Source organism: Canis aureus, chromosome 12 (genome assembly GCF_053574225.1).
Source record: "Canis aureus isolate CA01 chromosome 12, VMU_Caureus_v.1.0, whole genome shotgun sequence".
Taxonomy (NCBI): domain Eukaryota; kingdom Metazoa; phylum Chordata; class Mammalia; order Carnivora; family Canidae; genus Canis; species Canis aureus.
The window spans coordinates 1,536,909-1,557,081 of record NC_135622.1 but is presented as its reverse complement, the minus strand read 5'-3'; the positions used below and the strand labels follow the sequence as shown (position 1 = coordinate 1,557,081).

The 20,173-nt window shown below is 36.0% G+C and overlaps 1 protein-coding gene across 3 annotated transcripts in view; it reads right to left on the bottom strand.

Annotated features, from left to right (window-relative positions):
• The window catches only part of CTTNBP2NL (CTTNBP2 N-terminal like), a 54,640-nt gene that overhangs the window by 24,597 nt on the left and 9,870 nt on the right, over positions 1-20,173 (bottom strand). For 2 of the 3 annotated variants that reach the window (XM_077916091.1, XM_077916090.1), the window contains exons 2-3: positions 16,152-16,281; positions 12,774-12,881 (exon numbers count right to left, since the gene is read on the bottom strand). In XM_077916091.1, coding sequence (XP_077772217.1) covers positions 12,774-12,872 — 99 coding nt within the window. In that variant the 5' untranslated portion in view covers positions 12,873-12,881; positions 16,152-16,281. The remainder of the gene's footprint in view (positions 1-12,773; positions 12,882-16,151; positions 16,282-20,173) is intronic. The other variant, XM_077916092.1, reaches the window with a different exon arrangement.

The following is a 20,173-nucleotide window of genomic DNA, read 5'->3' as shown; positions in this document are numbered from 1 at the left end:
CACTGCTATATAATCTTTTCAGAAGCCTCTCCCCAGCTGCTAGAGTATTGTGTGTTCTCTAAATAGGCAGTGTTCTACAAGCTGAATTCCCCCTTTCTTGCCTCAAAGGCATATGAAAAACAGACCACAGGAAGATGTCGATTAAGTGAGAAATTTGTTTTTTTTTTTTTTTTTTGAATCTTCACTCTTAAACCCCTAAAGGCCATAATTTCTAACATGAGCAATGATGTGATAAAACGCAGTATAGCAAGTAGTTGATATCAGATAATCACTCTTAAGAGTCAGCTGTTTTTTCTGGGGCTCAATGTTTTTCTGAATGCAACAAAGACCCTCAATCACTTAAGAATGTAGTCCTCATTTTTATAAATACCCAATTTAGAAATAGTCCATATATATGACCAGCTTTTCCTGCTTCTTTTGGCTCTTTTCTGCCAGAGTACCCACCAGTGAACTGGTACATCCCATTCAGCAATTTCATTCTCTTCTCAGGGCAAAACACTTTTTGGGAGCTCCTATCATTCTCAAAGGAACCAAGCCAAGAGGAAACAAAGAAGAGGTTTTGTGAGATGTATTTCTGGCTTCACCAGCTGCAACTTAATACTGTTTCTTCCTTTTTTTTCCCCTATGCCCACTGCTCCATACCTTATTTTTTCACTTACTATATCTCATAGAGTGTTATACATAAAGACCTATCTCTCATTCTCTTTAATAGCTGCATAGTATTCTATTGTGTAATCATACCATAATTTACTCAACCAGAACCCTAACAGACACATAAATTGTTTCCAGTATTTTGCTGCTATGACCAATATTGCAATAAATATCCTTACACATAAATTTTATCGCATAGGTCTAAGTAACATGTGTAGGATAAATTTCTAAAAATGGATCATGAAACTAGGTTAGTAGGATCATAATCGGCATTTAATGAAAAATAAAGTACAAAAGAAAAAAATAGTATAGTATGGTATAAATGTTATAGTAAAACATAAAATTAGTATATATTTTAGTGAAGTTTTTGTTTTACTTAATACACATATATGTGTAATATGTGTATTGGTGTATATGTGTGTCCTGGGTTGTGGCAGAATGATGGAATATATTTCAAAAATGTTTGAAAGATACCTCTTTAGACTCTGGTATGATAAAGAGGAAGTATCTTTATCATAGCCTTCTTTCTTCTTCCCCTAAGCTCTATGATCTTTTTATTGCGTAGCTTGTGAACTTACGTTGGTTTTCCAGGCAGAGACAGTTGAATTATTTAGGGTGGGTTGGAAAAGAAGAATATTAACAATATCAGGTACAATAAACAGGGAAGAATTTCACTGTAGGTCTAATTAGCTCTAATATCTTTTCCTACAGAGTAATATGTAACTAAATTATCTTCTTAGGGCATGACTGTTAACAAACAGAAATTTGAATAAGAAGCCATTGTATAAGATTATTATATTTAAAAGCAAGTGTTTCTGATTTTAAAGTTTTTACATATAATTCAGAAGTTTTGGAGAAAAAAATTAAAATGTGCTTATGATTCTGCTACCCAGTGACAAGCACTATTAATACAAAATTACAAATTTCAAGGGTGCCTGGATGGTTCAATCAGTCAATCATCTGACTCTTGAATTCAGCTCAGGTCATAATCTCAGGGTTGTAAAACCGAGCCTCCCCTTTGGCTCTGTGCTGGGCATGGAGCCTGCTTAAGATTTCTCTCTCTCTGCCATGCCCCCTCCTCACTTGTACACGTGTGTGCACTGTTTCTCTCTCAAAAAATTAATTAATTAAATAAAACTACAAATTTCAATCTATTTGTTTGAATCCTTTTCCTGTGTATATACACACGCATACATGTTATTTTTATAATCAAGATTAAAGGATATATTTAATGTTATGACCTGCTTTGCAAATTTAACATTACACTGTAGGTACATTACCATGCCATTAAAACTTCTTCATATGCATCATGTTTTATAAAATAGCTATATAAAATAGCAACATAATAGTCCACCATGTGTATGTATTACCTAATTCATATAGCCATTAGCCAAGGACTGCTTTTTATAAAGAATTAATTGGAACTAGAACAAAATAACTATGCTATCATGAGCTGTTTAGGGGGTAATTGGAAGTAACGTATAGAAAATTTTTATGTAAATACATTTTTACATAAAACTATTTAGACTATAGCAGCTCTCCTCAATAAATAGGAGTCCTGAGATTAGTATATTTAATAAAAGAAACCAACATTGAATTTTTAACTCAAAAGCATAATAGAGAAGTAATCCTATGTCTACTTATTCTGTAATAACTCTCTGGAACAGCATTCAAGTATAGGGATGTTGCCTATAAATAAATCCCCTTTAAAATAAAGTTTCTTAAAAATAAAATAAAATAAAGTTTCTTCCTGTGGTCCAAATTAACAATGAAAAAAAAAATGCTTTCTAGGAAATAATAAACAGTATATTTTGAAATCTATTTACTGCCCAGTGATATGACATAATAAATACAATTTAAATCACTTAACATGATAAGATAATCTTTAATCTTCAATTAGATAGATTAGTTCTGTTACTTCTAGGAAAGAGGTAATATTCTATCAGAAGGTGAAAAATATAATAGTTTGTTTTTTTCTCTTTAGAACAATTATTTATCCAAAATAATAAATAAAATTATTTATCAAAAACAAAAAAGAAGATAGAGGGGCACCTGAGTGGCTCACTCGGTTAAATGTCTCTGCATTCCGCTCAGGTTGTGATCTCAGAGTCCTGGGATCAAGCCCTGCATCCAGTTCCCTGCTCAGCAGGAGTCTGATTCTTTCTCTGCCCCTCCCTGCCACTCATTCTGTCTCTCTCTCTCTCCCAAATAAATAAATAAAATCTTTAAAAAAGTAAGAAGATGTAAACTATTAAAGCTAATAGAGACAAAGGATAAAAATTGCTTTAAAGAGAGTTCATTAAAGCAGCAGAAGTAGTTTCTTTTTTTGAGATGTCTCATTTTTACAATTAAGTTTTACCATTGGAAAAATAATTATTGAACTCTCTTTAGCAGAATTTAAAAAAGTAAATTATAGAATTTTAGTTTCTTAAAAGCAGTAGAGCAAAGCTGATAAAGCTACTCCATATCACTCTATTTGATCTAAGAGAAGGTCAATAAATGTTGCCAGAGGCAAGGGAAACAAAAGCAAAAATGAACTATTGGGACTTCACGAAGATAAAGTTTCTGTACAGTGAAGGAAACAATCAACAAAACTGAAAGGCAACCTATGGAATGGGAGAAGATATCTGCAAATGATATATCTGATAAAGGGTTAGTATCCAAAATCTACAAAGAACTTATTAAACTCAATACCTAAAAAACAAATAATCTAGTTTAGAAATGGGTAGGAGACAAGAACAGACATTTTTCCAAAGAAGATATCCAGATGGCTAACAGACATATGAAAAGATGCTCAACATCACTCATCATCAAGGAAATACAAACCAAAACCACAATGAAATACCACCTCACACCTGTCAGAATGGCTAAAATTAACAACAGAGGAAACCACAGATGTTGGTGAGGATACAAAGAAAGGGGAACCCTTTTACACTGTTGGGAATGCAATTTGATGCAGCCACTCTGGAAAAGAGTATGGATATTCCTCAAAAAATTAAAATTGAACTACTCTATGATCCAGCAGTTGTACTACTTGGTATTTACTCAAAGAATACAAAAATACAGATTTGAAGGGTATATGCACTCTGATATTTATAGCAGCATTATCAACAATACCGAAACTATGGAAAGAGTCCAAATGTCCATTGACTGATGGATGGATAGAGATGTGACAAACACACACACACACACAGGAATATTACTCAGCCATCAAAAAAGAATGAAATCGGGACATTTGCAATGACATGGATGGAGGTAGAGTATATTATGCTAAGTTAAAGAAGTCAGTCAGAGAAAGAGAAATAACATGATTTCACTCATATGTGGAATTTAGGAAACAAAACATGAGCGTATGGGAAGGGAAGAAAAAAAGAAGGTGGGGAGGCAAATCATAAGAGACTCTTAATGATAGAGAACAAACTGAGGATTGAGGGAGGGAGGTGAGTGGGAAATGGGTTAAATGGATGATGGGTATTTAGGAGGAGACTTGTTATGATGAGCATTGGGTGTTACATGTAATTGATGAATCACTAAACTCTATTCCAGAAACCAACATTTCATTATATATTAACTAACTAGAATTTAAATAAAAATTTGGAAGAAAGAAACAAACACTAATTCAAAAACATTAACAAAAAAAAAAAGAAAAAGAAAAAGACAAATGATACCAATAGACTTTCTTAATGCAGGGTTGCTAAAAAATTTCAATTTGTAAAACAACAACAACTCAGTATCTGTGAAGTGTAATAAAATAGGGTATGCTTGTACTTATATATGGATGATTGAAAGACAATTCTTCATATATTACAAAGAAGATAATTTATAAATTACTCTTTATATAATTTGCAGTCATCAATAAAGATAAGAAAAAAACAAATAAGAGAAGGTCAGTAAGAAAGGGAGGAAGCTCTTTTTCAAACAGTATTTCAGACAAAAAGCTAGGACATAAAAACTAATTATCTTGGGTAGCCCGGGTGGCTCAGCAGTTTAGCGTCGCCTTCAGCCCAGGGCGTGATCCTGGAGACCTGGGAATTGAGTTCCGCATTGGGCTTCCTGCATGGAGCCTGCCTCTCCCTCTGCCTGTGCCTCTGCATCTCTCTCTCTCTCTCTGTGTCTGTCATGAATAAATAAAATCTTAAAAAAGGATAATTAGTTGTTTTTTTGTTTTTTAAAAAAATATTTTATTTATTTATTCATGAGAGACACACACACACAGAGGCAGAGACACAGGCAGAGGGAGAAGCAGGCTCCATGCAGGGAACCCGATGTGGGACTCGATCCCAGATCTCCAGGATTACACCTCGGGCTGAAGGCAGCGCTAAACCGCTGGGCCACTGGGGCTGCCCACTAATTATCTTCTCAATTTATACAGCAAAACCACAGGACAAAATCCAATAGTCCCTCCTGATAAAAACTCTGAGCAAATTAGAAGTGGAAGGAAACTGCCTCAACTTGATAAAGAACATTTGTTAAAAAATTACAGTCAACATATTTAATGAAGAAAAACTCCGTGTTTCTCCCCTAAGATCAGGAACAAGACAAAGATACCGTCATTATTTTTGACAGTGTACTGGAGATTCTTGCAATAAGGCAAGAAAAATTTTAAAAAATTTAAATCAGAAAAAAATGAATAAACTGTCTTTATTTGCAGACATGATTACTTGTAGAAAATCCAATGGAATTTATAAAAAGGCTATTACAACTATTAAGTTAGTTTAGCAAGGTTGCAGAATAAAGAATCAATATATAAAATCAATTTTATTTTTGTAGAATAATAAACAGAAACTAACATTTAAAAAACAAGCCTGGGTTGCTTAGTGTTTGAGCGCCTGCCTTTGGCCCAGGGTGTGATCTTGGAGTCCCGGGACTGAGTCCCACATCGGGCTTCCTGCATGGAGCCTGCTTCTCCCTCTGCCTGTGTTTCTGCCTCTCTCTCTGTGTCTCTTGTGAATAAATAAATAAAATCTTTAAAAAAAATTTAAAAATGCCATTTATAATATAAAAAATAGTAAATACTTAGTGATACATCTGACAAAAGATAGGAAAGGCCTATATACACTGAAAACTATAAAGTGCTGCTGAGAGACCTAAATAAATGGAGAGAAATATATGTTCATGGATTAGAAAAGACAATATTTTTAGATTTCAATTCTCCCCAAATTGATCTATAGACTCAATGCAATCTCAATCAAAATCCCAATAGGATTTTTAGAGAAATTGATGAGGTGATTTTAAGAATCATATGGCTATGCCAAGGAGCACGAATAACCAAAGCAACTTTGGAAAAACCACAAGTTGGAAAATTAACACTACCTGATTTTAAGACTTAGTATAAGGTTACATTATAATCAAGAAAATGTGGGGCACCTGGGTGGCTCAGTGGTTGAGCATCTGCCTTTGGTTCAGGTAGTGATCCTGGGGTCCTGGGATCAAGTCCCGCATCAGGCTCCCTGCACAGAGCCTGCTTCTCTCTCTGCCTATGTCTCTGCCTTTCTCTCTGTGTCTCTCATGAATAGTCTTTAAAAAAAGAAAATGTGGTATTGGCACCAAGATAGATCGACGGAACAAAAAAAGAGTCTAGAAATAAACCCATAAATATATGAAAAACTGATGTGACAAAGGTGTCAAGGCCATTCTACAGAGAAAGGTCAGTCTTTTTGACCAATGGTGCTAGAACAATTGGACAGCCATATGAAAAAAAAAAAGACTTGGATCCACACGTTGTACTATATAACAAATCAATTAAGTGAAGTTGTATCATAGACCTAAGTGTAAAACTTAAACTATAAAATTATAGAAAAAAAACACAGGAGAAAACCTTTCTGACCTTGGTTTAGGCAAAGAAGCAAAATCCATTAAAGAAACATTGAGAAATTAGACTTCATCAAAATGAAAAACTTTTACTCTTCACAAGATACAGTTAAGGGGTACCTGGGTGGCTCAGTCAGTTAAGTGTCTGACGTTGATTCAGGTGATGATCTCATACTCCTAGGATTGAGCCCCTCATTGTGCTTCCTGCTCGCTAGGGAGTCTGCTTGTCCCTCTGTCGTCTCTCCCCCACCTCCCCTCCCCATGCTTTCTCTCTCAAATAAATGAATGAAATCTTAAAAAGATGCAGTGAAGAGAATGAAATGACAAGCCACCAATTGGGAGAAAATAATTGCAAGATCAAGATCTAATAAAGGACTTGCATGTAGATATATAAAAAAATCCTCAAAACCCCAAAATGAGAAAACAATTCAATTTTAAAAACAGTCAAAAAATTTGAATCAGAAAACAATACAGATGGTGAAGAAGCACATGAAAAGGTGCTTAACATCATTAGTCAATAAGGAAATGCAAATTAAAACTACAATGAGATATTACACATCTATTAGAAAGGCTAAGATTAAAAAGACTGGCCATACCAAGTGTTGGTAAGGATGTGGAACAACTAGAACACTTATATATAGCTGGTGGGAATGCAAAGTAGTATAACCACTTTGGAAAAGTTTGGCAGTTTCTTAAAGTAATAACAACAAACATACACCCACCAGGTAATAGAGCCATTCCATTCCTAGGTATTTATCCAAAAGAAATGAAAGCGTAGGTCTATGCAAAGCCTTGTATATGTAGTTTTATTTGCAGCAGTTCAAAACTGGAAACGAAACACTAGTCAGTAATAAAAGGAATGAACTATCAATACAATAACAACATGGATGAGTCTCCAGATAATCATACTTGAATGAAATACCAGACCAAGAAAAAAAATGTACCTTCTTTATGATTCCACTTATATAAAATTCTAGGAAATGCAAACTAATCTCTAGTGGATTAGTGGGTTGGGTGAGTGGGGAAGGTTATTAGGTAAAAGGATTACAGAGGGGCAAGAGGAAGATGGGGGAGGGGTGGATATGTTCCTTTTCTTAATTGTAGTAATATTGCATGAAGGTATACATCTAACAAAACATTAATTTATACACATTAAGTATATGCAGCTTATTGTGTGTCAATTATACCTCAATAAAGCTGTTTAAAAAAAAACAAAATATAACAGTATGCCAAATCAAACAATAGAGAAATACACAATGAAATCAATGTGAAAAAAATAAATTCTAAAAAGGCTTCCACTTTGTCCCTGTATTTCCTGTTTGCATTATGGGTGGGAAGGGGGATATAACATAACATCTGTTTCATGCCCCAGAGCACACCCTTAACCCCTGTCAGCTGTCTCAAAATACATGCTTTTGGTGGTGGGGGCAGGGATGGATCAACTCAAAATCATCAATTCCCTAAGAAAAACAAGCTAAAGTATAAGCCTTATTGACAACAAAGATTTAATCTAAAGATTCATCTTTCTTATGAAGATAGCATATTATCAGTATGTCTTGCTTTATGGAATATGCTTTTATTCAAAATGGATGGGCTGTAAAACTTATGTTTTAATAATAATAACTAAGAGTAAATGAGCACTGAGCACCTCAAATAGCATTTGCTATTTCATTTAATCCTCACAATAATTATATCATTTTACTGATAAAGCTTACAAGGTAAATAACTGGTTGAAGATCACACAATTAAATGGCACTGCTCTAATCTTGATTTGAAAGCTCCATGCTTTTAACAGCTGCACTTAATTGAATATTCTAATCGATAGTTTTGTAGAGTGCCTAGCAATTTTCGTTATGCCTCTTTTTTGGAAAGCTGGGATTTCACATATGGACTTCACTCAGAGAGAGCAGGAATAAAAAATATTAGCCTTTCCAACTATAAAAAAATTAAAATATGGCCAAAATGCCCACTGATTAATTCCTTTCTCAAACATGTTTTATAATAAAGGTTATGAATATAAATCTAAAAATCTTAATAAAATCTGATATGACATCAGATCTAAGACTTGCAAATATAATATACCCAATACGGATGACTCAAAAATAAACGATTTGATCTAACTTTTATAAACAATCAAATTTACTTTTTATTTTTTAAAATGGCCACTAAGGGTCCTCCACCTTTCTCTGGAGTAGTCAGACTTCACAGGGAAGCCATCTCCTAGATCTGCTTAGACTTAATGAGCTGAGGCTCTCTTTTGAACTGTGTGACTCCACCCCAGCCTCCCTGGGACAGTTAGTTCATGAGCAATGTAATTTGTTTTCACTGTGGAAGGGATTCCTATAGTGTTCTCATTCATGAAAATAAACTGGTCAAAGAGAAAGACTTTCACAAAGAATGTTTTACTCTGACGTAATCTCTTGTAAAACAGAAAATCACTTTATATAAAAGTTCAATTAGGACCAAATACAGTATAAATGGCCTCTGTAACAATCAGACTTTAAATATAGAAAAGCTGAATATTACACTATTTTATACTGGCTTTCCTGGTTCTATGCCAAACATGTCTTGGCTGCAATAGAAGAATGAGGAGGCTTTTATATTTTGGGGAGAAAAGTAATTATGGTGGGGGTTCTTCTAGAAGGGTGTAGTTGCAATCTGGCACTTTGCAGAAATTTTAGAAAATGAATGAAGTTCTTTTATAATTATAGCTCTATATGTAGGATCTGGGACCTTTATAATAAATATATCCCTATAAAAGCCCAACCCTTGCCAATGTGACCTGCAATTTATCTAGCAGCAAGAGTGAACCCATATGGTTTTATTCAAAGTTGCAAGGTTGAAGAATAGATTTTATGCCCAGGAAAAAAAAAAACCTATTTTGAAAGTGAGGGAAAAAAAGATAAGCTTTTTTCACTTTAACATAAGGAAAAAACAATCATAACTATTAAAACCTTTTTAACCCACTAAGCATGAATTAAGAAAGAATACTAAATGGAAGAAATTAGTAAGCTGCCATATTAGAGAAGTCCAACAGGTGTTTGTTGTTAAGCAAGAATTATAGACATACTAACAATAAAATCTTTATATATTACAGAAACCCAAAGACAAATAAAAAAACTACAAATAAAAAGAGATTTCCTTTTAAGAATCTGGTATGGCAGTTGCTTTTCTCAAAGGACTGAAACAGTTTTGACCCTAGCTGCTGCTTATTTTATCTAACAATAGACTGTTTAAAGACATCTCACTTCTGGCGAAGCTATTCATTTCAACCTAAACTGCATCTAGCTTAAGCCTCAGAAGATAGCTTTATCACCTCCAAGTTGTATGCAGACTAAACACAACACTTGTGCCCAATTCTAAATGATATCTTACATCCAAATGCTTCCTTAATTATAGTTCCTGCTTCTCAAGCTGCTCTTTCAACTTGTCAGAAGCTGCCTAAAATAAATAAAATCAGATTCATGCAGAAAAAAAATGTATTTTAGGAAAACACATGCAACAAGCACCTACGCATCTGTTAACATTAAAACCAGAAGGCAGTATGTTGCAGCCACAAAAGAACAAGCTGTAAAATTTAATAATTCACAACATTCACACTGAAATTTTATGGCAGTCTTTTAATGCAACGCATCACAATGGCACAATTGCTTCATCTGTTCCACAAAGATTTATTGCATGTCTATATGCTAGGCCTGATGCTGGGGGCTGAGGATATATAATGATTAGCAAAATAGACACATAAAGCTTTACAGGTTTGTTTGGTTTCTAAGGCTGAAAAGCAAAGAGAAAATGAGATCGGTCTGGTTTTTCCATTAGAGGTGGCCATCCTCCCATCTCCTACCTCAATTGTGAAGGGGTTGAGGCCCACACGTTTTTGTAAAAGTCAACGGTAATATTTATGGGGAACCGCTTCCCGGAGTCCCAGTGCTAACAGAGGTAGATCCTTAGCTGAGTCTATTTAACACATGTTGCCAAACCACTGTAGTTTTCTAAAATCTGATTGCTATTTATAATAATATTGCTCTTGGAAAATGCTTTCTGGGTTTTAAAAGGAGTCATCGCCATGAACAAAGTACTTGCCGAGGCAGCTGAGAACTCTTCGGGTTCTAAGCTGATGACGCCTATGGACAGGAGAGCCAGGCTCTCAGATGAAAACCAAGAGAAAGAAGTGAGAAAACAGGCAATAGGAGTGAGGATTAGGAACGAGCTCACACTTCCTCCAATACTTTTTTTCTTTTCTCTTCATTGAGCAGATAAATATAGGATAAGAAATGGGAGGGTGTCCTCCCATTTAATCAGGTTAAATCAGGTTAGGACTACTGGTAACAATGGAATGGGGTTATGAGAAATAGAATAGTTTCCGGGATGAACAGGGAGAGGAAGAAAATTCACCAATGCTGACAAACAGGGAAGGCCTGTGGAAGTGGCAGAAATGAGTCACCAGCCAGAGTGAATATTTATATATAATGTATGTCAGCAGGGGAGTCACTAAAAAACACCACTGAGGGCACATTAGAGTCATCCATTCACAGTATTAGCGACCACTGACTGTTCCTTGGATGTGGGGTACATGGTAAGCACCGAAAGAATATATACGTAAAGGGGAAAAAATGAATCCTACACTGTTGCAGCATCTGCAATGCTTGGCAAACTGTAGTGTGACACAAATACTAGTTATTAATCATTTATTCTTATTACAGAGAAGGAAGCTTTGCTCCAGACAGATTGAATGACATGACCAAAGTCATACAGTTCTAATTAGGTGATGTGGTAGGCAAAGACTCAGGCAATGAGCTTAAACGTATGTGACTAGGCAGGTGCCAAAGCCATAAACATGTGATCCCCAGGGAAGCCATGCCGACCAAGACTGAAGAAGCCAGGAAAGGAAGAAAATAAGACAGATGCTGTCCCCACCCCTCTCTCCAAATCAGAATGTAATTGCCTCATGCACCCTGGAGAATGAAACCACTGGAAATTACTTATCACACATGACAAAGCTACCAGGGAAAACAACAACATAACAATAGTTTTCAGTGATAAACTAATCAAGACATATTTATTAGACAGAAATGTCAGTCTTTTTCAATCATTCTTGAAAAACAAATCAGCATGTCACTACATACAGCATACAGAAATAATAGGTTTAGATTATATTCTTATCACAATTGTAGTTTTAGAGTAATCCAAGAAAAGACTATCCAGATATGACTAAATGAATACTCTATACTCTTACTCTGTATCAGGGCAGGAAGAGAAAAGGTTTTTTTCTTTTTTTAAAGATTGATTTTATCTATCTATCTATCTATCTATCTATCTATCTATCTATCTATCTATCTTTTTTTATAATAAATTTATTTTTTATTGGTGTTCAATTTGCCAACATACAGAATAACACCCAGTGCTCATCCCATCAAGTGCCCCCCTCAGTGCCCGTCACCCATTCACCCCCACCCCCCGCCCTCCTCCCCTTCCACCACCCCTAGTTCGTTTCCGAGAGTTAGGAGTCTTTATGTTCTGTCTCCCTTTCTGATATTTCCCACACATTTCTTCTTCCTTCCCTTATATTCCCTTTCACTATCTATCTATCTTTTTGAGATAGAGAGAAAACATGAGCAGGGAGAGGGGCAGAAGGAGAAACAGACACCCCATCCCCACCCCTGAGCTGCTCCACTGAGCAGGGAGCCCGATGTTGGGCTTGATCCCAGGACCCTGGATCATGACCTGAGCTGAAGGCAGACACCCTACCAACTGAGCCACCCACATGCTCCTTTTAGAGCAGTTTGGCTCAAAGAAAAACTAAGTGGAAAGTAGTTTCCATATATCACATACCTACCTCCCCACCCCTGTTGTCTTAACACATACCAAATATGAAAACAAAATAAGAATTCTTCCTCTGGGATCTAGGGAATCCAGAGGTGGTCTTCATGGGGTCCCTGATCTCCCTGATACTATCTCCTGAATTTTAGTATATGGATATACATACATTTTTTTTTTTTTTTTTTAGGAAGCAGGGCTCATTGGATTCTGAAGCAGTTGGCATTAAAAAATGGTTAAGGCCTCTAAGCTAAAGAATGAAGTTCAAGGTCCAGACATGAGGTAAGGGAACTAAAGGTACTATTTTGGGGTCAGAAAGACTTTATCAGTGTCCCTAACAGCATACCACATAGGTAGCTGCCAGAGCAAATATCACTGTTATACCCAGGCCTCTAAATTGAACAGGGCTATAGAAATACCCAAGTTAAAGAATTTACAACCAATGAAACAGACTTTCAAAACATATGATGATCTCTTTTTTTCTTTTAACATACCTTTAAAGCCTCTATCACAAGGTCCCTTGCTTCAAGCTCTCCTTCAAGAATACTAAACAGCATTAGGAGTTCAGGCTTGCTGAGTTTTTCCAGATTCATCCTGAAAGCCTAAAACACAGATAGCAATCAGACAATCTCCAGTAGACAGAGTGAGTTTGATATTACTAAAGAAAAAATAAAGTGAGTCAGACAAGAAAAGAGTAACAATTACAGTAAAAAATGCTTTCAGAAGGCCAACGGTTATAATTAAGTAGGAAAAAAGAAGAGCTTTCTGATGTTAATCATAAACTGAGCAGTGAGAGAAAATAAAATTCACCTTAATTATGGATTTCATCACCACTCACAAAGATCAATTTTCCATCATTTTTCCTCCAGGCATATTTATGAACATCCTGGGAGGTCTCAGAAAGAGTTAGTCATGAGTTTTGTTCACTAGAAGCATAGGTAAAATCGTGTTACCATGAATACTATTTTACCAGAAAGTTGTGAGACCATGAAAACACTTCCCAGTTTTAGAGAACCAAATAAAACATTCTGGCATCCCTCGGAAGTTGGCTGAAATGAAATTTGGGCAAAGAGAATGTCCAGTGGCAGTATGGGAGAGATTTTTCTTTTAAACCATCTACTTTTGGGGGCAGCCCAGGTGGCTCAGCGGTTTAGTGCCGCCTTCAGCCCAGGGCCTGATCCTGGAGACCTGGGACCCACATAGGGCTCCCTGCATGGAGCCTGCTTCTCCCTCTGCCTGTGTCTCTGCCTCCCTCCCTCCCTCTCTCTCTCTCTCTCTCTCTGTGTCTCTCATGAATAAATAAATAAAATCTTTAAAAAATAAAATAAAATAAACCATTTACTTTTGCATAATAAGTATTCTTTGTGAAAGTAGACAGTTTTAAAAAAAGAACACGTATCACGGTATTTATATTTCATACAGTAAAATAAGACTTCAATGCAACCATCATACAAATATGCTTTTAAATAATTTCTTAAAATATACTGTTGTTTAAACTTAATCGGACTACTGCAAATTGAATTTATCTGATTCAGCAAGTTCCCATTTCCATGAAGTCTTAACATCTTTTGAAAAGTGTTTTTTTTTTTTTTAAAGATTTTATTTATTCATGAGAGATGCAGAGAGAGGCAGAGACATAGGCAGAGGGAGAAGCAGGCTCCCCATGGGGAGCCTGATACAGGACTCGATCCCAGGACCCCGGGATCACGACCTGAGCTGATGGCAGATGCTCAACCACTGAGTCACCCAGGCATCCCAGCATCTTTTGAAATATATTAAATGGCAAACTGCAGAGCACAAACTCAATCCTTTTCACAAGACTGATTTCTCAAAAACCACATCTACACAGAAGTTAGACTGCTACACAATTTTCCAAAGGTCTTCTGACCAGTGGGTAGGATACATTTTATCACTCCAAAGCTGAGCAAATACTACCCTCCTTCTCCCACTCTTTCCTTCCAAATTGTCCCTCTCATATACTTTTCTTTAAAGTGAATTATAACATGACCAGTTCCCACACCCTTTAGTACTTCCCCACTCTTACGAGCACATGAAAGTTTAGAAGGCACACAAAAGAGTCATTGATTCCTTCCAGAGCTATTGCCTCTAATTGCAGGAGAGCATGCAGAAAGGCGGACTTTGCTGTGTTGTTAGATTATGTTCCAGAACATGCTGTGCAAATCTTTTGCCACGTGGCAAAATACGTTCCATCTGACTTCAGTTCTGTTAACTTTCGAACTACTGAGTTTTAGCCGCTAGTAAGTGATCCTTACCTCAGGGTTATAGAGACATCTCACAATGGGTATTTTAGAAATAACTAAAAAAACAAAAACAAAACCCCACAAACCTAATAAAGCCACACTTAATTTGAGATGGTATGTTGGAAAGAGCATGTAGCTTTGTATTCAGAGGGATGCCAGGTCTGCATCTTCTCAGTTGCGTGATCTGGGGCAAGTTTTCCGATTCTCAGTTTTCTTATCTGTGAAAGGGGGATGATGATATCTAACCACAGAACTGCTGTAAAGATTGGGTTAATAAATGTGAAACATCTTGCCAAGTTCCTGATACAAGCTGAACAATGCTTTAATTATAAATAACTGCTATCCTCTCTCATTTTCCAAAGAATTCTAAGAAAGGCATTACCAAAATGGGGGACACCCAAGATCAATGACCTCAGAAATACCTTCAAGCTGCCCTTTTGTGGTTGAGAAACACAAATGAAGAGGGGTGATAGCATCCTGGAGTGAACAACAGTGAGGGATTTAAATCATCCATTGAATCACACTGCTTGCTTAGATGAAACCCTTCCCTCTCTCCCTGATGGTTTCATGTTTTAATCTCTCAGAGATTAAAAAGCAGAGGAAGAATCTTATCATTTTCTGCCTTGTCCCCTTCCCTCCCATGATGGCAAGCAGAATAATGGGCACTTGTAAAAGTACCCTGTGAATCCCAACTACACTGAGTAAATCATCTGGACGTAGAAGAACTAAAGTAATAATGATGGTGTTTATACATATTCTTTTTTTCTTCAATATCCTTATTTAGAGACCTAATACTGGGATTTAAGGAAGCAGTGCAAAGTGAGTAAAGCAAAACAGACTGGGAGTGAGAAGTACAGAATTATAGTGTGAGCTCTGCCACTAAGCAGCTATAGGGCCTTGAGGAAAAAAGTACCCAGTTGCTCTGACACTGAGTCTCCTCACAGGTAAAATCAGACAGACTACATAATCTCCTAAAGTCCTTCTTGTTTCCATTCTAAGCTTTCCAGGGTAAAAATCAAGAATTAATTAAGGAATCCAATGAATTAAGAATAAAATGAATATACAAGAACTAAAACAGACGGTACCTAAATCAAAGTCTTGGGTCTGTGGTGATAATTATACATCCTCACAAAAGAGAAAAATTGAAAACAATCTCCAGAGTCACTTCTTGCCTCAGGCAAGAAAAAATTTCACTCCTTGTCAATGGCATAAAGCAACTATAGTGTCCCACTGTCTACATTTGTAGATCACTTCTGCACACAAATTTTAATATCTGGGACATTCTGCTAATATGTACCCATTCATCCAGCTTAGTGTCTACATGAAGTGAATACAATACACATATGACACAGGAGGGAAAAAAAGGGCTTCAGCTGTGTAACTGAAAAACCAATTGGTCTGTTTTCACATATTCCCATAACCCTTCTTTAGAAATACTAAAATTCAGCAGTTCTTTGCTGTTCCTTATATTTGAATCCAATTTCAATATATATAAGACATTGCAATATGTTTAATATAAATGAAAGACAGTAAAACTGCTGTATGTTTCAGGGTGCTAGTGATATTCCTGAGAGTAGGGGTAGAGGTGGGGGTGGGGATGGGGATACTGACCTGATACTGATAATCGGCAGTCACACTTTTGTCCTCGAGTATGAATTCTTAAGGTCTTCTTCAGTTAAAATTTGGGAAAATTGACAAATATATTTAAAATGCCATCAGCATGGTGGAAAAGTGTCCGATGCTGCAAAATAATAAGAAATTTATTGTCTATGTGACCATACTATAAACAATTTGATAAATCCCGTGAATGTCATCAACTGTCATTACAGCTGATAAGGCCTGACAGGTGTGGGTTGACACAGACAAGAAAGAATATAGCCACTTCTTCAAGTGGAATCTGAGTAATATAGGGAAAATACCATTAATCTGACTTCCTTTTGGCAATTACAATTAGGGAAGGTAATGGCTTTCAAAATCTTTTTCATTTTAAGAGGTCCACTGCCATTTCAAGGGCGAACTTAAGAATGGCATAGAAGAGAAAAATGGCTTTGTCTCCCTGAATTGACAACACCTATTTGCTTAAATCACCATGACTGATGCACAATACGTTCAGATGGAAAAATCACACAATTACAACCGAACTTTTCAAACTGCTAAATTTAAGGTTCACACTTATCCCCTACCTCTTGCCTCTCAATGAACAAACAAAGCAACCTGTCGCCACCTAGGCTTTGTCTTTAAGGCGAATTACTCATCCCACCTCCTATATTTTCTTTTCTTTTTTTTCCAAATATTAAGTGCTGGATTATATGCAAATTCTGTGTTTATGGTTTTCTAGTAATATATCAGATCCAGCAATTTTTAGAAAAAATTTTAGGCTTTAAATTTTATTTGATGAAATATAATTTTTGAAAAAAAAATATATAATTTTTGTCTCCCACTTTAAGGTACCAACTCTTAAATTTGACTCCAATTTTTGCCCAATATATAAATGATGTGGCCCAAGATATTCAGAAAAAGGCTGTTGCTAACTCCACATTGTCAGAAATATGACTGCCAGATTTTTGGCATGCCATATTGTTGTCTACAGACTCATTCTCTACTTGTTTTCTAAATGAGCTGTTGCTTGTCACTGTCATCATCCATTAAGTAACTTTTAAAGACAAGATCATTTCAACCAGATGCTCAGCTCATTCCTTCCATCTGAATGTCTCCAAGATGCAACTTTCCTTAGAGTTTAGAGGCAGACATGTCTGTTTAAGGAACGCTACAGTCTGTAAATGTGAAATAAAAACCACTCATGGACAAGATGTCTGGATATACTATCATACACTGCGGTACAGCTAACTGTAGCTATACTAAGCTTTTAAGTTTTCTCAATTTAAAAATAAATATAAATACATATAAGAAAAAAGATAAATTATACATATTTTAATACCCTGGAAAAATCAGCTTATTTATGGGATATGGATGAAACTTATTTTTAGGTTATCAACAAATGATTTCAAACATTAGTTTGACCAGCGCACCATTAGGTCTATTCACATGCTACTTCTTATCAAGTCAGGGCCAACAGTAAGGAGCATGTGTCTTCTACACAAACTTTTATGTGCCAACAGTTATAAGGGTTATGGCTATCAAGAAGGGCACCCTCACCCCCCCACTGAACCTCCTAAATGGCAGTGCTGATTTTGCCATGGAGGTATGTTGCTGTGGCTTGGGTTCTGCTCATTTTATTCTGACTTTTCCCCTTTTCTGGATAATATCCAAACTCCATTCATTTTGGTTCTGGTGGTTCCTTTTCATTCTTGAGGAAGGAAGCTTTTGCCTTGGAATGCTGAATTAATTCTACAAGACAGCAGGCGTTGTTGCCTTTTTTATTTTTTTTTTTTTAACCACAGAGAGACTGGTTGGTAGAAAAAGAAACACCCGTTTCTATAGCTATGTAAGCAGCAGGGCAGGGCAGGGTGGAGTCCAAGTAGGATGTTTGTCTATCTAGTATCTGGGTGTGTGTGTCTTTATGTGGAATTGTAGGCTTGATTTCTAAATAGTGGGTAGTATGGGGCATGAAAGAGGGAAAACACATTTTTGGATGAGTTTTAGATATTTCTGGACACAGAAACACTTCAAAAAATCTACAAAGATCTGGTATTTGTTTTGTTTTGTTTTGTTTTGAAGTCAACTTGGCTAGTATAAAAAACTAATCAGTTTTCTGTTTTACCCAGAAAATCATGCTTGCAAAACCAGATAAAAATCACTTCTTTAATATGTACTCAGACATCAAACTTAAAAATTTATATTTGGGCTACAACTGCCTGGGATTCAGGCCATCTGGTAAAATTTTAATATTAGCAATAATATACAAAGCAAATTTGCTCCAATTATATAAGGATTTTCACATACATATCAGCTAAGCCAAAATATAGGAGGTCAACTAATTCTTAAAATTCAGAGTTAACACTGACATACAAAATGGGTGTTTCTGATAGCTTTCCACTAGATAATGTACTTCCTTAAAAACCCAGAATATGTGAAACTTAAAAAATGAAATAAACATGTCACATTTATAAATACTAAATCTAAATATGGACAAAAATGCACTGCTATTTTTTTTTTTTTTTGCACTGCTATTTTTAAAAATGCATCCAAAGCAACCTACTAACTAGGGGTGGAAGGCCTTGACACAGTACCTTGACTATCTCAAAAAGATTAAAGTTTCCCCACCCTCTGGCACTTCTAGTTTTTCAGAAGGGTTATTTATGCATTTGGGGGTATGAGAGTGACAACATTCCAAATTATACTTCATATTCCACTTTTGGAACTTTATGGTTAGGTGAGAGAAGAAAAACATGTCAAAATACTATCAGAAAATGATTTTCTGACCAAGAAAGCAGATCTTTTGTACACGTACTAAAGAGGGCTGTTTTTGCTATTATTATTTACAAATGTTCTAAAACCAGGTATAAAAACAAGTATGTTTTATTGAATTCTACAATACTAAACAATATAAGCTTTACTACATATGTTAAATCAATCTTTCAGTTGAAAATAAAAGATATTATTAGACTATTTGGATTCTTATGCGTCTATGTGTTATAATTAAGTGTCTGGACTAGGTGCCTGGGTGGCTCACTCATTTAAGCTCTCTTTATTTCAGCTCAGGTTATGATCTCAGGGTCGTAAGATCAAGCCCTGCTGAGTGTGGAGCCTGCTTAACATTCTCCCTCTCCCTCTGCCCCTCACCCCTGTGAGCACTCTCTCTCTTTGGAAAAAAAAAGTGTTTCGACTAAATTGGGTACCTGCCCCCATTCATATATTGAAGTCTTGATCCCCAGTACCTCAAAATGTGATGCATTTGGAGACAGGGTCTCTAAAGAGGTAATTAAGTTAAAATGTGGTTATTAGAGTGGGCCCTAATCTAATCTGTCTGATATCCTTGACAGAGGAGAAAATTGGGACACAAATATACCACAGGGAAAGTGTGAAGACACAGAGGGAAGATGGTCAACTAGGAGACAGAAAGAGAGGCCTCAGAAGAAACCAATCCTGCGGACATGCTGATTTCTAGCCTCCAGGATTGTGAGAAAATAAATTTTTGTTGTTTAAGCTACCTGGTCTGTTGGTACCTCATTATGGCAACCCTAGCAAACGAATACACCATGCTAACCATTTATTGATTTTAAAGACTATTACAGCAAAAAAAAAAAAAAAAAAAAAAGGACAATTAGAGCAACTAGATCTAAGCCTTCCCTTACCAGGAGAGTGCTCTAACATTTCTCAGAATGCCTTGCTTTGTCTTACTGCTATCAGTTTTGGTTTTTTGAGCCATAGGATAGATAGTATTTTATATAAAACAGAATTTTTTTTTTTTTTTTAAAACAGAATGGTTTTGAAACAGTTTCAGAGATTATAAATTTCAGGATCCTGAAATGTATTAATAATGCACTTGGAAAGAAATTGCCACAGTGCTAAGGGATCGAGATGCTTATGTACCCAATACTGTCAATACAGACTTTGAAGTAGGCCACAAGAAACCAGTTCTGTAATGAAGCTAATTAAGGGCAACATTTAAAATACTTCCAGTATTCTGTTCAAACATACTCTTTTCACAGCAGATTCTAGGATACCAGATT